We start from the raw sequence: 18,059 nt of genomic DNA, 5'->3' as shown, positions 1-18,059 counted from the left end.
TTCATGCCTAAGGCAGACCTAGAACTGAAAGTCTTCTGGTTTCCAGGACAACACCTTAACCACTTCATCAAATTGGTATATGTGTATGGTATACATGAACTGTCTAGAGCAGGGGTCTCCAACCTTGGCAACTTTTAAGACTTGTGAACTTCAACTCCCAGAATTCCTCAGCCAGCAAAGCTGAGTTGAAGTCCACAAGTCTTAAAAGTTGCTAAGGTTGGAGACCTCTGCTGTAGAGTTGGTTGAAAGATGGGCAGCTATCCAAATATTTTAAATAAATAAATAAAAATGAATAATTGACTGTATGTTCCTTTGACTCTTTACAAAGTAAATACTTTATAATTGTAAAACAATTTTATTCATTCATTCATTCATTCATTCATTCAATTTTTATGCCACCTAACTCCCTCTTAGATGATTCTGGGTGGTTTTATTATATATTCGCCTCTAATATAATTGAGTTTTGATTTCAGAGGAAAAGCACTGCACATACATTTGGAGTATTTTGGAATTCTTTTAACTACCTGTTTCTATACAAGTATGAGGCAAAATAGGTAGGTGCAATTCAGGGTTAAGAATTCATATGATTTTTGGCTTCTAAATATGCAACAGGAATGCAGGAATTAGCTGTTCTCACTAGTTTACTACATTCACTACTTTGAAAGTTTGCTAATAACTTTATAGAAGAACTATCTCAAGCTGAGCCACTATAATTTACATTTTTCAGCGGTTTGTAAATATGGAAGTAACTGTAAATCACAGTACATATACTTTTATAAACTAGACTGGATACTTGACAGATGGTTGAAACCTTGGTGTTTGAAGTAACCAGTATGGATTTTAAAGTAACTGTGGTTTGTCATGTTGTTGGAATGCAGCTATATAGAACTAGTAACAACTGATTTCATGGTGATTTCCCCCTTAATTTCATTGCAGAAGATAGCCTGGCCCTTAAGTTCTTTGTAATGTTGTTTTTAAAGAATAAAGTAACCAGTTCCACCTACCCAACATTGCAGTTCTCAGACTTAGCAAGTCATTAAAAAAATGCTGCTTCTTAGTTTGATCTCGAAGATTCAACAAGTTTATTTATTCCAGTAAATAACTGCTAACACATAATTCTCTTAGCAACCAAAATAATTATAACATTTCAAAATTCTGCATGAAATGGGTCTATAACTTAGAAAAAAAAGAGAGACAAGAAGGCTGTTTATGAAGGCAGGTAGCTCTTTGATTCTTTTCAAAATATCCCTCTTTATTCTTAGGAAAGAAAACCAGACATCAAAGCTGCTAAAGTAGTGCTGGTCCCCAAACTTGTGTAACAAAATTGTTAGTCCATCCAATTATATCACTCTGGATCCACTGTCAGGAAGAAGCTGTTGGAAACATGGTGATAATCAGGAGTAAACAGTCTCAAAAAGAGCCTGATTACGGTTTCCTGTAGCGATGGCAGCTGTTTTTTTCTCACTTCTCAAGGGCATCCTTAAAATTCCGCACATCAAAAGACCAAATTTCCCTCCCTGTTCAGGTTAGAGGCCTCCATGATGGGCAAGCATCCAAAGTATATACAACTGCATACATTTCCTCAACCTTCTTGCTGGCAGCTGTGAAGGAAATGGACTGAAATTGATCCAAGCAGACATAGCAATAGAGTGCCAATGACACCTCGGCTTCCTCTTTCTTTCAACAATAATAGCCAAATTGCACCGGATGTGAGCAATTTTATACACAAAATGTCCAGCCGACTGTTTCACAAAGGGGTTACTGAAATGCGGAGACGAGAAAATTCCTTCTCAACCAGAACTTCTCTTCTGTCAGTAATGTGACAGGACATCTAACGGTGAGAAGAAATCAGTAGCTGTCATGGATTCCAATAATGGGTAGGAACAATGTAGTTAGCAATTAGAAGTAGTATTTCTGCTAGGTAATTTCTGTCTTGATATAATTTAGCTTTTCTAAAGCATGAACAATTACAGTTACACTTGTGAACTGTTTTTCTCAAGATTTTCAAACAGAATTCTAAACTGCAAAAGGATTTTTTTTTAAAAAAAATTATCACTGTCAAATGATAAGCTTTTCAAAATTGTTAGTGAAACAGATTTCCTGTTGTAAGTGATGTGTGATGGAGGGGAGAGATTTGGGGAGAGAAACATTTTTCTTTTGCAAGAGTGTGTATATTTTTCTATCATCTGAAGATGTGATATTAGGTTTAAACAAACGAATAGAAACTGAAAGGCTAGTATTATCTTTTTGAAGTCAGTTACAAAAGATATACAGTAATGGGCATGTCTTTTGAGCCAAATCCCAAATATTGACAAACTTTGTTGCTGTGGATAGTCAATTAATTGAGCAGTGTTATTAGTTACCTTTCCAAAGTTTTCTTATTTTTTCTGTTACTATTTTTGAAGGATTTTTTAAAGAAAAAAACACACAAAGCATGCTTTTCAGTTGACAACAGAACACTAGAATAGAAAAGCCCAATTTTTCTATTAATTACTTTCCCAAGAAAAAGTGTTAAATGTTATATTATTCTAGCAATTGTTTAGTGTTTTGAGGTCAAGGCTTAGCAAGGCTTCTAGCGATGGTTTAATATTTTGAGTGCAACGCTGATTGTTTATTTATTTATTATACACCTTCCTGTGCATTTTACAATAAAAACAGCTGTAAAGCACAATAAATAATGCATTAAAACAATATTGAAAACAATATACTCATTAAAAAGTTAGTAATGGGGAATAGTCTTTTACCATTCGCACTAGGACAGAAGAGGTAAATTTACAACCTGTGTCTAAAAGGTAGGCTTCTCCCATAATTTAATTGCCAGGATACAGAAGCATACCCATGCAATACTGTATTCTGAGGCTGTCCCTCCCTACAAGTAAGACCAAAATCTCTTTTATAAAAACACCCAATTTCAAGCTCCCTGAGATATCCCAAGAGTGTTATATAACCAGTGGTATCAAAAGCTGCTAAGTCAAGTAGCTTAAACGGTTTCTTTCAGGAGATCAAAGTGATCATGACTGATTTTCTCCAAATCACCCTGAATTCAAACTGAATAACACACACACATACACAAACACACAGAGACATGATCAAAAGCACTGTTTAAATACGAACAATTCACAGATATGAACAATTTATCTTCAAAGTGCTTTGCAAATCTGTTGTAGCAGGTAATGATAACCAAATCAATTAGCCATGTTGGAAGAGATAATTGCAGTCCTAGCCTTATGCTCAACTAAACAGTCTCAAAACCTTACTATGGTCATAGAGGTAAAACAGAAAAGAAAAAAAATTACTTATACCCACACCATTTATTATCAATACTATCAGGATGTAATCCTTCCAATATAATAGACTAATTTCAATAATGCACACTCTTATTGCTAAATAACAAAAGTTTCTAATAAAGTAGGTAACTTCACAATGTGTCTCTATTAAAAAGTAATTTATGAAAATTTCACCTCTGTGATTGGACAGATTTTTAAAGAAATGGTCGAAGTAACCTAGAACACAGCTCTAAATAAAATTCACATCATAGAAAGGTACTCTCAAAGAATTTGATCTCTCCTAATGCTCATAAACAGAATCTCTGAAAGGTTGGGACTTTATTTACTGATTTGATTTTTTTTTAACCTACTGCATGTGAGAGATTATTTATCTTGCCCTCTGAAACCGCTGAGGGAAAAGTATTGAAATGGGGTCTGGAGAAGACTCACTAGTACATAGAATAACTCAAAGATTATAAATATTTCTCTGAAAGCAGGCTCTGAAATCTAAAATAGGCAATACATCCTCGTGGTTTGAGTTGACTCATTTTGGATTTCTGCAGATCACAAAGTCTAGAATCTACCACTCCAAGCTGGGCTTAATTGATTTAGCTGGAATCAAATCATGATGGGCTTAGCCTGCCTTAAATTGATAAATCAAACAACACAGGTTTTGGACCCATTTGGCAAACAAATCTGTTATGATATGTACAGAATAACCCTTGAGTAACAAGGATATACACATGGAAACATTTATGAGAGTAATTATGAATAATTATTCAGCCACACACAGATACACTAAATTGAGTTAAAGTTTACTTTAAGAAATACCACAGTCCAATAAACAGTCCAGGTCAGAGACAGAATGTCAGAGATAGCAAGCCATGATCTCTAGCTCCCTCTTATGGCAATTCACAATACAATCAACCAATCGGAACATAGTACAAATCAATACAGTAACTTTGTCTTAAAGCTACAAACATACATTGTTGGTTTATATATTACCAACTCAACTAATTGGTGAACAGATTCCTAACAAAATCAAGGGAAAGGATAGCCAAGTCTGGCTTTCTATGTGGCAGGTGAACCTTCCCTAAGTCCCTTTCAAAAGAAATACTGGCTTGGTTTGTAAACTAGACTTCTTTTTTTTCCCTATTTTTTTAAAATATTAAAGCCAGAGCAAAATTACTACTACTGCTTGAATTTAGACCACTGTACACTTAGGCCTTGACTTATGCCCACAATTGAGCCCAACATTTCTGTTGCTATTCCTTGTTGACTTTCTTGCCACACTGGTTAAGTGAATCACTGCAGTTGTTAAGTTAGTAATATGGTTATTAAGTGAATCTGGCTTTGCTGGTCAGAAGGCTGCAAAAGATAATCACTTGATCCCAGGAGGGACACTAGAATCATCATAAATACAAGCCAGTTGCCAAGCATCCAAATTTTGAATACGTGATCCAGAGGATGCTGCAACCACTATAAGTGTGAAAAATGGTTATAAATAATTTCTTCCAGTGTATTGTAACTTTGGACGGTCACTAAATGAATGGTTGTAAGTCGAGGACTACCTGTAGCGACAGTCAGGTTTGTGCTCCCTTTCTCTTTCTCTCAACCCCACAACGCTACCATACATCCAGTTCATTTTTATCTAATATGGGGCAGGACTTCCTTTCTGTTCTACACTTCAGAGTGATGGATCCAAGGCTTGTGTGAGGGGTCCTTGGTGCTCTCTGAGCTTGGTTGTTTTCTTGCAGGTGTTTCATTACCCAAAGTACGGTAGGTAACATCATCAATGCTACCCTAGTACTGATGATGTTACCTACTTTGGGTAATGAAACGTCTGCAAGAAAACAACCAAGTTCAGAGTGTATCAAGGACTCCTCATTTCAACCCTGAGCTACAGATATTCTTCTTTATTGACAAGGCCCATGTTTTGGGGGATCTGGCCCCACTTATATCTTTGGAATCTGTTCTCTTCTCCCATTTCCCTGTGAAAGTTTGATGGCTTTTAAAAGGAAATTAAAATGCTTTTCTATTTGATTAGTGGATTATTAGTACAGGGGCTATTTACCCAACTTTATTCTTGTATATATGGATGGTTTTATAAGTTAGTATTTGTTTTATATGAATTACAAATGTATATACATTTTGATATTCTCAGATGATACTGTTTAATATGTATGATTGTAGTGTCTGGATAGTTAGGTTTGATTGTTAATTTGTGCACTATTTACACTGATGAATTTTATTTGTTTGTGTCTTGGAAAAGGAATGGTGTTGTTCTGCTGCTGTTAGTATTATTCCTTTTATACTATTCATATAATGGCTATATATAGAAATAGATACAAATATAAATTGATCTCAACATCGCAAGTATTTGGTAAACCTAAACATGCATATGTCCCAATGGCATACTTTCACATCATCATTTTTGACATTTTGAATTCATTGTTAGTTTTTAACAAAACAAAAGCAGCTCTTCCATCATTTCTTTTTGTGCCGCTCATTTTGTGGTTCCAATGTGATAGTTATGGTCCGTTACGCACTTCTTAAACTTTGTCATGCATAAGACTGTTACTGATCTATTACCATGAGTTTATTACCCTTTCACACCATAATTTATTCACTTGGCACTTCTGTGATATTGAGATGTTATTCTATTCATTTTCCCACTTAAAGCAAATTAGAGCTTGAAACATATCCTTATTTGCTTGGGAATAAGCTATATTTGAACACTGAATCAACATGCATAGGAGGCACAGCGTGTTAAAGGAAGTGAAAAATACATAAAGACATCTGAGTCTCATAATAATGTATTTATGTCTCTTTTATTATAGAGTTTTTATATGAAATTACATACTGAAAGTATCTAACTAGCTTTCCAATACAATATTGACCAAGAGAGATTGACTGTAATGTAACTGAAAAGAAATATAGCTTGGCCTTCACTTACAGCCATTAATTTAATATCTATTCAAAGTTACAAAAATAAGTGACTGTTGACTGTTTTTCACACTTACTACCATTGCAGCATTTCCATGGTCACATGATCAAAACGACTGCTTTCTGTATTTGTGATGCTACATACAACACCATATAAAAGTACAAACCAATGGTCCTGATTTAAGCTTTCTTTCCAAGTAGATTTTTGATACAAGACAGAATATTGTATTGATATTAATTTTTGAAAGAAATGAGTTTAAAAACCCCATGTGCAGTTTGAGATGTGCTTATTTAAATAAAAACAAAACCTGGACTTTGTTACATAATCTGGTAATTGAGGCATAGTTCAAATATTTTTGTATTAAAGGCTAAATAGCACAGACTGGCTATCACTCTTAAAAAGTATAGCTTCTTGCAAAATTTAGGAAAGCTGATATGGATGACCATTGTACTGTACCTTAAATCATGCAGTATCACTTGTCTACATAAATTGAGCTCCAGTCTTTATAGGCTCTATATGGTATACTGGTTTATTCAAGAAGAAAATAAGGTTTAATTGCTCACATATTATGGTAATGTTCAAAGCACTTAAAATTTGATCAGTTATTTCTTGTCTTTGAAGAGATGCTGAGGTAACCAAATAATTGGCATTTGTCCAAGAAGAAATGAATAACAAAGGCCTTGTAGTTTATATTTTCTTTCAAAGCTGGTCACAGGTACCCAGACGGAGAAAAAAATTGCATCTAACAAAATTCAAAAGTCACCAGTTACATAGTTTCATAAGATGCTTTAACCCATGATGTAATTTGGTTAGGGTTTAACATGTATGAATCATTACCATTTTTGGTTAAGTCAAACCATTGTTACTAAGGTGAACTCATTCAACTTTATAAAATATATGCATACGATAGAATCAATAATGATTTGTTTCCTATATCATGCAAATATGAAACAGGTAGGTTATTGACTCCACCTTATGCATAATAGAGTTAGATGACTGAAATAAAATATATTGTTGTAATGTCTTATTAAGGTATTGTCTTCATACCTTATAGTGGAGTTTATAGCTCCAAGCTGATGTAAGTTGATACATTTCATACTGTTAATGCAAGATCGCTGGGATGAACATTCAGTAAATAATAGTTTTTCATAAGGAAAATAAAGATGTCCTAGGAGATACAAGTCAAACTTAATATATTATGGAACTAAAATATGTGTCTCATGTTACTATTAGATAATGCTCACCTATCCTGCTAGACAATCAATGTATAAATTATATATCCCACTAGCTTCTAGCTGGAACATTATTTGTCTTGAAAATAGATAGATTTTTAATATTCATAAAGTTTCACAGATATCACTTTCCCATTCTTGCCAACCTATCTCATTTTCTCAAGAAAAAAAAGGCTTATCATGGGAATAAGAAATAATACTAGGTTTTGGTCAGAATAAGACATATATCAGTTCCTTGTTTCTCCATTGCAGTCCTTAGTGCTTAGTAGGAATTTCATTTGGCAATTGTTTATCCAAGGTATAGATATAAATCACATTCTTGCTTGTTGAGTTTTTATCAAAACTAGTGTAACTGCTTAAGAATTCCTTGGGCTTTATTGTGGTTACTTCTAGTTCCCCCATGATGTTCTTAGCAGTAACTAACAATTATTAATTTATTATTTAATTTATTAATTCATTAAATAATTCATCTATTAATTAAACCTATCAGTAACAAGTAATTAATGAAAAATCTATTGTAGGGGTATTCAGCCCCTGGCTGCAGTGTCGGTCTGTGGTGTGTTAGGAACTGGGCTGTGTAAGCAGCAGAAGAGCAAACAAAGCTTAATCTGTGTGCATGCGGGATGTAGGTTCTATGCGAAACCATCCCCCTCCTTGGTCTGTGGAAGACATTTTTTCTTCTGAAACTAATCTCTGGTACCAGAAAGGTTGAGGACAGCTGCTCTATAGCACCTACCTTCTAAAACACCATCTGAAATTAGGTTATCCTTGATTTTGTGGGCCATGGTGGTACAGTGGTTAGAATGCAGTACTGTAGGCTACATCTGCTGCCTGTCCGCAGTTCGACAGTTCAATTCTCTCCAGCTCAAGATTGACTCAAACTTTGAGACTTCCGGTTTGAGCTTCTTCGGCGATGGACTGAAATCCGCGATCATACGCGGTTTTGATCTGTGCTCGCTGCTGGAGCACCCCGAGCTGGCTGGATTCAGGGCTAAGCCATCCCATAGAGGTGGTGAAGAGGGGGGAGACCACCAGCAGGGTTGAGGAGAGTCGCATCTCTCCTCCTCAGCTGGCCATTACTTCCTTTCCCGAAGACGGTTGCAGCGGTGGTCAGAAATGACCCCCTCAAAGAAGAACTTGACCAGAAAAGAATGTGCAGCAGGAAGATAAAAAGAGAAAGTTTTGGTTGACTGGGTTGAATTGAAAAAGCAACAACGTAAGGTACCCTGGAATTTGAACTATAAAAAATAACATTGTTCCCAAAGAAAACTTTGAAGCAGCGAAGGAGAGGGGGAAAGGAAAGGATTTGGCTTTTTTTTCTTCCCTTCCTTATACTGACAGCTAAGAGATTTAAGTAAGAAATTGACAAAAATTCACTTTGACATCAATAGACACTTAAGCTGAAAATAAAATGTCAAAGGGATAATAAAGACTTTTGGATACTCAAAAACCTTTAAAAGCAGGAAAGGAGAGAAAAGGAAAGAATAAAAGGGCAGGATCTGGAAAAATGGATGAGACTGCCTGGAACTTACAGTGAAACATTAACAAGTTTCCTAAAAGATACATTTAACTGAAACTTTGTAACAAAATAATAGAACCCCAGGAAGAGAAAGTGGAAAAAAGAAGCAAGAAAAAACAGCTTTGGATTATTTGGATTACTTGGTGATTTTTGGATTTTTGGCTATTGGATTTAAATGACTAAAATCAATCGGGTGGTTGTTTAAAAGTATTTAAAATGGCATCACTTTTAGAAGAACTGAAAATGGAACTTAAAAAACAGAGTGAGGATGCACAAGAAGGAAGAGGTTATTTTGGCTTCATATTTCAATTTTTAGAAATGGAGATCTGGTACTATGAGAAACAACAAGAAATGCTTGTAGAACAAGAAGGTTGGGACAAAGAAGAAGCCACCTCTAATGATCAAGTAATTTTATGTGAGGGAAAAAATGAAAAGGGGGGAAAGAGAGTGAAAAGTTTTAAGATTTGAAAAAGCAATCCCCAAAAAGAATAGTTTGAAAAATAATTGCAATATTAGGAAGCAACAGAAGAGAGGATCACAGAAGAGAGAATTAGAAGTAGAGAGACAAGGGGGCAAAAAGGGGAGGGAGAAGAGGGGGGGAAGAAGAAAGGAAAAGAATTATAAAAGACAGAAACAAGATATAGAGAAACAGGGAAAAGGTATAAGGATTGAAAGTATAAACCTATTTAGAAATAATGGGTGAAAATTTAATTGAAAAAAAATGAAAAAAGGATTCTGCAAAGGTACATAAGATAGTATTGTTATATTAGAAATAATTTTAGAAAATATGAAACAATGTATGATTAAAATGATGGATAAAATACTTATTGTAATGCAGTGGAATGTTTGTTAATAAATAAATAAAATAAAGTGAATGAGAGAATGAAATTAGGAAAGGATGGGAACATTTTAATTATTATTAATGATTTATAAAAATATAAGCGAAAAGAAATATGGAAAAGAAGAATTAATTATGGAAAGTTTGCAAGTGTTCCCAAGGAAGTATGATATTCAATTGAAAAGAAATGTTAAAGATGTTAAGATTCTAACTAATATTAATGATAGAATTTAATTGGAATGGAATGAGTGTTTTATTTACTATTGTTTTATATATGTGTGTGTGTGTGTGTGTGTGTATCTTTGGTTATTCAGGTTTTCTCCCACATAAAATAGGAAGTATCTAGGCGACGTTTTGATGAAATCTCACTCATCATCTTCAGGCTTGTGTCTTCGGCTTTGTGCTTCTCGGAGTAATGTGAGCTTGCAGCTGCTTCTTCCTTTTAACTGCTAGTGGGGGTGTGACTTGATTGGTTGGGGGCTTGGCTGTGTTCTATTGAGTGGGGGTGTGTTCTCATTGGTTGGGGGTTTGGCTGTGTTCTGATTTGTTGTGGGGTTGGCTGTGTTTTGATTGGCTGGGGGGGGTGTTCTGTTCAGGTGGGGGCTTGGTTGTGCTCAGGTTAGTCTTAGTTGCCAGGGGATTTGAGCTGTGATCCTGTTGTTTGGCTTCACATTTGTGGTTGTGCCACATCTTCATGGTGGGCGTCAGTTTGCTTCATGTATGGGTCAGAGGGGCTTGAAGCAGGTAGTGATGCAGCTGCGGTACGGCTTCTGGTCCATGGTCGTGTCTCATCTTCTGTGTGGGTGTGTTCTGATTGGTTGGGGGTGTGTTCCGTTCAGGTGGAGGCTTACTTGTGCTCATTTTACGCGGGAGAAAACCTGAATAACCAAAGATCCACATACAAATACCCGCGAAAACTTCAGGAAACATTGTATGCATGTATGTATGTATGTATGTATGTATGTTGTGGCTCCGAATCCTGAATCTGCATTCTTAGAGGAAGAGGATTCGGAAGATGAGGAGGAGGTAGAATTGGGAATGCCTTCCTCCCCAGGACCTTCCTCTTCGGCAATGCCTTCCTCCCTGATTATGCCTCAGGTTTCGGCAGATAACCGAGAGGGACAGCCTGAGGCTAATCAGGAGGAGGAGGAGGGCATATCGGAGCAGCCTGTGATGGAGAATCAAGCAGACGAATGCTGGCTTGATGCTAGGCAACATTGCAGGAGGAAGTGTGAGATGCAGCGCACGAGACGTGGACGAATCAGAGACTGAGCTGAGTTAGTGACATACCCCACAGGGTATAAAAGTGGGTGTGTTTGCTCTGGGAATTCTGTACGGGACAAAGTGTGAATTTTTCTGTGCAGCTGTGGTGTATTCTGTTTCTGGAAAGCTCTAGTGATTTATGTTTTTGTTATCTTGTCGGACTTGGCAGGCAGCGTGTGTGATACTGCCAAGAACATAGCCAGCTCAAAGAAATTAACTCAGTAAATACTGAATTTTCTTGCTTGGTTGTATTTGGTTGAAGTTCGGACTTCTCATCTATCTTGTGAAGGTGAGACATAACATACATACATACATACATACATACATACATACATACATACATACATATATATATAGGTTATGTCTGCCAAGAACATAGCCAGCTCAAAGAAATTAACTCAGTAAATACTGAATTTTCTTGCCTGGTTGTATTTGGTTGAAGTTCGGACTTCTCATCTATCTTGTGAAGGTGAGACATAACATACATACATACATACATACTATATATATATATATATATATATATATATATATATATATATATATATATATATATATATATATATATATATATTTATATTATATAATATTATATAATATTATATAATATTATATAATATTATATAATATAATATAATATAATATTATATTATATTATATTATATTATATTATATTATATTATATTATATTATATATATATAATATTATAATGTGTGTATATGTATATGTATGTATGTGTGTGTGTGTGTGTGTGTGTATATATATATTATTTATTTTATATATATATATATATAGAGAGAGAGAGAGAGAGAGAGAGAGAGAGAGAGAAATAACATAGTGTGTATTTTAAAAATGTACCAAGCAGAATTCAATTGGAAGTTATGTACTATATTGAATGTTATAATTTTAAAGGCATAAATTGAAGTTTAAATAAGAGTTGACTGGATAAAATTAAAATATATAAAGGATATACTCCAATTAGTAACTACAGGGGAAAATTTGTTTAATGAGAAAAGATAATATGAAATTGAAACAGGACATGCAAAAGTATAAATATAATGATTGGAAAGACATTGAAACTTAGAAAACGATATATAATTGAATTTAGATATGAGATGATTAAAAATAAAGTTGAGAAAACCAAGGGAGGGGAGAAATTATGGAGAAAATGTTAAAATAGTAATAAGATATGGAATAGAATACAAAGATGAATATGAAACTGAGTTTGTGTCTGTATGAAGAAGTGATTACCCGGGGTCATGCTATTCTCAAAAAAAGATGTTGTATTTGTATTATGTTTTGTGAAAACCCAAATAAAATTTATATTAAAGAAGATTGACTCAACCTTCCATCCTTCTGAGTTCTGTAAAATGGGGACCCAGATTGTTAGGGGCAATATGCTGACTCTGTAAAGCACTGTGAAGTGGTATATAAGTCTAAGCGCTATTGCGATTTGAAAAGTCATTAATAACTAGGTATTTGCTTAGGAACAAATAAGGGTCAGGAAGTTAGTTGAGCCTAACTGGTTTCCTGAGTTTTTGCCTTTATCTTTAATTTTCTTCTCATTTTAATGGTGGTTTGGTTTTTAGATTCTGTTAGCTGCCCAAACTTTCAGTTCAAATAAATAAATATTGTGATTTGTAGTTTGGGCGTCTGGTCCCTCTCTAACCCTCTCTTTGTGGGTCTTCTACTTGATTATGTTTTGGATATGATGATTGCTGTATGCTATTGAAAATTTTAAAAATGCCACAATTCCCAATGTGTTGTGGTTCGTCGGCAGCTTGTGCAGACAGCAATGGAATTGGACAGTGGGGAAGAATGGGAACTAGTCCAGGAGTCTGGGGAGGACTCAGGCAAGGGTCCTGCGTCCGATGCAGAGATAGAGCCAGAACCATCTGGGAGTTTTGGCTGACTCCAGAGCCTCCAAAGTCTGGCAGCAGCGGGCAGAGCAACAAGGGGAGCTTGTCCCCAGGGGCATGTGTACAGAGCTGCTAGAAGGCAAGAGCAGCTAAGACAAAAGAGGCGACTGGGGAGTAAGGCTTGGAGGTGATTGCCCCTCCCCTAAGGTATAAAAGAAGTGCAAAGGTAGAGAAACCTTTGCAGGAAGCAGAGTCGTTCGCTCTGTTCGGAAGCTCTGTTCAGACTTTGTACTTTGGTTGGTTTTTTACAGTTAATTTGACACTTTAGTTGGCAGCAATTCAAAGGAGATAAAGGTGGGTGCTTATCTCGAGAGACTGTTTGGAACTCATTACGAGCTGGGAATGAAAATAATTCCCAGCATTGAAATAAAACAAGAGTTGTTTGGACTAAGCGTGTGTTTAATTACGATCTCAGGAAGCCTTGGTCAGAAGACAAAGTACCATAATCCAGAACATTATTAATAATAAGTGATTGTCCAATTTCTTCTTAAAAACCTCAGATGAGAATGATAATGAAGATTAAAGAACAAATGGTGGGGATGAAGGATCACATCCCAAACACCCTTCAGAGAGTTGAGTCTTTGCTGGTTTCAAGAAGGCCATCACCAAAGGGGCCAGGAGTTTAAGATCAAGAAGGCTATTCCCCCAAAATAGGCACCATTGATGAGCTTGCTGACATTGGTGGGAAAGTCGGTCCCATATTCCAGAGCTGCAGTAGTCACAGGACTGGCCCTTTGGTCATCCCAGAGCAGCTGCTCTTCCACCCGGGTGCACCTGCTTTCCATGGACTGGAAGAGCTGCTCTGGGATAACCAAAGGGCCAGTCCTGTGACTACTGCAACTCTAGAATATGGGACTGACTTTCCCACCAACATCATTAAGCCACCTCGGGGCAGACTCCCCTCCCTCACCTTTGGTCTTCCCTTCCAGTTCAAATGGCTCTACTCAAGGTAAGGTTTGCGCTCAGCTGAAGGGTGGGGGCCAGCGGGTGGGTGGGCCATGTGGGTGGCAAAGCCTTGTGTTCCCACGCAGCATGGATTAATTGCTTTGGGGGGGACATTTCTCTGCGGACCACCAAAATTTTCTCATGGACCACCAGTGGTGACCACTGCTTTAGTGGACTTCTTTGCTTGGGTACATATGAGGTTACATGTGGGAATGAGATGTTTCCTTTTTATATTATTGTTTCACATTGTTATTGCTAAATATATGTGCCTTTATATTTGAAGACTATACTTTGAGGTCCGATGTGATATCACTATTGGTACCAAATAGTTGATAAGTGATACGTTGATAAGACAAGATAATAAGTCTTATTTCAGCCCACTGTGTGAGCACAATATATAGTTGCCCAGAGTTGCTTTGTGAGATGGGCGGCATATAAATTTAAAAAATAAATTAAAATAAATATTAAGAATTTTGGGCAGAATTTGTGCCAGAAAACATTATTCATTGTATCCCAGTCATCAATTCATGGATTAATGTTCTTGTTTTCACTTGTATAAAATTAAATTACAAATATATTAGAACTAATAATTTAATTTTACAAGCAATGTATTTTATATATATACACACACACACACACACACACACACACGTACGTATGTATATATGTATATATGAATGACAAGATACTGTGCCATTTACTGACACCAATTTAGAATCTAAAAACACCTTTTTATGTTTTTTAGTCTACATCAGCCATTGGCTGAAACAAAGCATACCATTTCACTGAATAATATATGCTTAGTATTGGAGTATTTTTTTTTTATTTTTCTGCATAGTACAGAATATGTATTTTCTCTTTATGCATGTGTTGGGAGAGCATAATAAAAATGGTGGCTAATGTTAATCATGAGAATAGCGTTAAGGTAATGCATTAATGTAAACTATATAACCTACATAGTAACAAACAGAATGTATAACCAATATATCGGGCAATTGCTTTAAAAGGCATGTTGAGCAGAAAATACAAGTCTTTGCAAAATAAAAAGGGTTGAACAGCACACTCTATAATAATAGAGTGGACACTTGGCTCCTATAAAAAGGATCTCTATAGTTTTGGGATAGCAGCCAATAATGCCTGCTCTTGTCTCTGATTCAGGATGTTTGGTAACAATAGCAGACAAAAGAGAAATAAATGGAGGGATAAAGGATAGGAAGAGACAGGCATAGTCACCCAGGACTCGCATTATAGATAGAGCGGTCCAACCTCTCTACTGTACTTTTGATTGCATTTTATAGCGGTTATAAAAGGAGATGTGATATTCAGTAGTTAACACTAAATTATTTGTGTTATAAAAAAGGAAATAGCTTCTCCCAGATTGCTAGTACAGGACCTTTCTCTGAATAATTCCACAGGAATGGGCTTAGTGGGGTTTTTTAAAATCATGATGACTGCTGGAAAGGAACCATTTGAAGGCTTCCTCCCTGCTTGCAGCTGTCTGAAGCCTAATAAACAAATTCAGCGCAAACATCTCTCATCTCTTTCAGAATCTTATCAGATAAATAAGGGGAACTTGTTTTATGTCACTACAGTCTCACTAAAAACAAGATATGTCACTAGAAGGCAAAATCATGAATGTGCATCTCAGTTACTGTGGCCATATCATGTGGGGAAACTCACTGAAGAAAGCAATTATGTTTGGAAGAATTGGCATTAAAAGAAAACCAAGCCACCAAAGAACATGGTGGCTGGACTCCATCAAATCTGACACCATTTGAAAAGCATAGAAAAACTCAAATAAGTAATGCAAGATTAGAAAGTGTGAAGAGACCTAGTCCATAGAATTGCCAAGAGTTGGACATGACTGAATAGATATCATCATCCTCATCTTCATCCTCATCTCACTAAAAAAATTAGTTGATAGCTAGGGTTGCTCTTAGGCCTGATTTTGCTGTAGCAGCTTTTGGTTAAGAATGATCTTGCCATGATATCCACATTCTGGCAGGTGAATAATAAACTTGCTATGGGTAGCTCAGTTGTAATCCATGAGATTATTTATTAGAGAGATTTATGAAAGTCAGGAAAAATGCTATGGAGAATGTTTTGTTAATTATAATTCAAATATTTAATACTGGAAACAGGAACAGTATAATGTATGAAATATAAAATCATTTCTTTAACACACTGTTCCAAATCAGCCTTCCACAGTAAGGGCATCTTCTCCAGATGTGTGGACTTCATTTACAGAATGCCTAACCAATATGGCTGTTGCTCAAAATTCTGGGAGCTGAGATCCATAATCTAGCTCAGTGGTTCTTAACCTTGGCAACTTTAACATAAGTGCAGTTCAGCTCTGAGGCTTCCCAGCCAGCATGTTGTCAAGATTGAGAAACACCCTAAGCTAGAGGATGCCCATACTGGAGGAAGGCGAGTTTAGCATAGTCTGAGCAAGTAAAAGAAAAGTAGGCAATGTTTTTAGCCAAGAAAGCATGTTCAATCTGTGGGAGGGGACTTTTAATTTAACAAGCGATCCTTGTTCTTGGAATTACTCAGTGAGCATAAGAGAGAGAATGACTGCCTGTATGGTGTTAGTGGCACATTCAATAAATATAAATGTGGTGTGTGTGCTGCCATTAACAAAATCTTGTTGTTCCCCACCCCTCAATATACAGTATATCTTGGTAATGGTAAAGAATTTTGACACTTAGTGCATTGGGGTGTGTGTGTCCCATAATCAGCTATAGATCTCTAAAAACTGACTGTTTACAGGAGAGAAAAAGTATCTTAGTTGCTGCTTTGGCAGCTGAGCTGAGAGAGCCCTGTGATCAACCATAAACTTGTTTCACCGTACTGACAGAACAGGTGTTAACACATGTAAAAGCTGAACAGCCCAGTTAACACTCATGCTTTCATTAACAGTACAGCTGTGAGAGAGAAAAAAAGAATCTTAGACCTCTGCACCTAAGAATAGGCAATGGTTGATCTTCCAGATGCTGATAAACCTGTTCCCAGCAGCCCTCGTCAAAATGGGTAATGGCAGAGAAATGATGGATACTATGGATACCTTATAGAGCAGGGGTGTCAAACTCAATTTCATTGAGGGCTGCATCAGGGCTGTGGTTGACCTTGGGGTGCCGGGTAGGCGTTGCTGACTGGGTGAGTGTGGCTGACTGGGTGGGTGTGACTAACTAGGTGGGCGTGGCCAGCTTGATGCCACTCCCCAAACTGCTGGCATGTTTCCTTTTCGCATTGGGTAGACTGGGACAAAGCCAGGCTGGCCCAAACTTTCCTCTTTGCATTGGGTAGACCCGGACGGCCCTGTGGGCAGGATCCAGCCTGCAGGCTTTGAGTTTGACACATGTTGCAAATATTTGGTGTACATTGAGAATAGTAGTGGGCATGACCTGTGAAAATGGCAAAGAATAATTCTTATCAGCCATTCCATAGTGAATGGAACACTAGTAGTTCTTGGTTTATTTAAAAATCTGTCTCTTAAGCAGGCTTTAGTATCTTTAGTATTAGGAATTGAAATTGCAGCAGTGAGACATGAGAATAGAAATTCAAGTCTTTTGTAGCTCTAATGTGTTTCTATAGTGTTTATCATTTCTTATTTTTCCATTCTTTTGCACTGGATGTTTAGATTTACTGTATGCATGAGAGGGCAAAAACAACTTAGTGCTTGGGTTCACATTAAGACATAATAACATTTATTTGGTTGGGCATAACATATTGTGTGAAACACTGCAACTGTGTTTGGCTGAACTGAATTTCTCATTTATTGTGCACTCAGCCAACAGAAGAGCTGGATTTTTGCTATGCTATACAATTTTCCTCAGGACTTCATTTACAAAGGAATCCAAAGCAGATGCATGTGCCCTTTTCTGAGGCTAAGGTTAAAGAATTTGTGTCATAATAATAAGAGTTCCTTTTGAAATTTACTTGTACTTTTCTTTTTATCTTGGCATTGCAGGCTATCTTTCCAGCTTGTGTGTTACCATCAAAGATATCACCTCTGATAGAAAAAATTAGTGATCAGAAGGACTTCAAGAAGCTGTTGAGAACACGAAATAATGTATTGGTGCTATATTCCAAATCTGGTGAGTGTTCTTCAGTTGGAAAACATTTTAAG

General features: G+C 36.4%; 1 protein-coding gene across 3 annotated transcripts in view; it reads left to right on the top strand.

The window, feature by feature from the left end:
* PDIA5 (protein disulfide isomerase family A member 5) overlaps positions 1 to 18,059 on the top strand; it is a 222,016-nt gene that overhangs the window by 45,593 nt on the left and 158,364 nt on the right. For all 3 annotated transcript variants that reach the window (XM_087920413.1, XM_026708029.2, XM_087920411.1), the window contains exon 2: positions 17,901 to 18,027. In XM_087920413.1, coding sequence (XP_087776539.1) covers positions 17,901 to 18,027 — 127 coding nt within the window. The remainder of the gene's footprint in view (positions 1 to 17,900; positions 18,028 to 18,059) is intronic.

Source organism: Pseudonaja textilis, chromosome 1 (assembly GCF_049901715.1).
Source record: "Pseudonaja textilis isolate UNSWEBS1 chromosome 1, rPseTex1.2, whole genome shotgun sequence".
Lineage (NCBI taxonomy): Eukaryota > Metazoa > Chordata > Lepidosauria > Squamata > Elapidae > Pseudonaja > Pseudonaja textilis.
The sequence above is the reverse complement of the archived record's forward strand: the minus strand, read 5'-3'. Positions and strand labels throughout refer to the sequence as shown.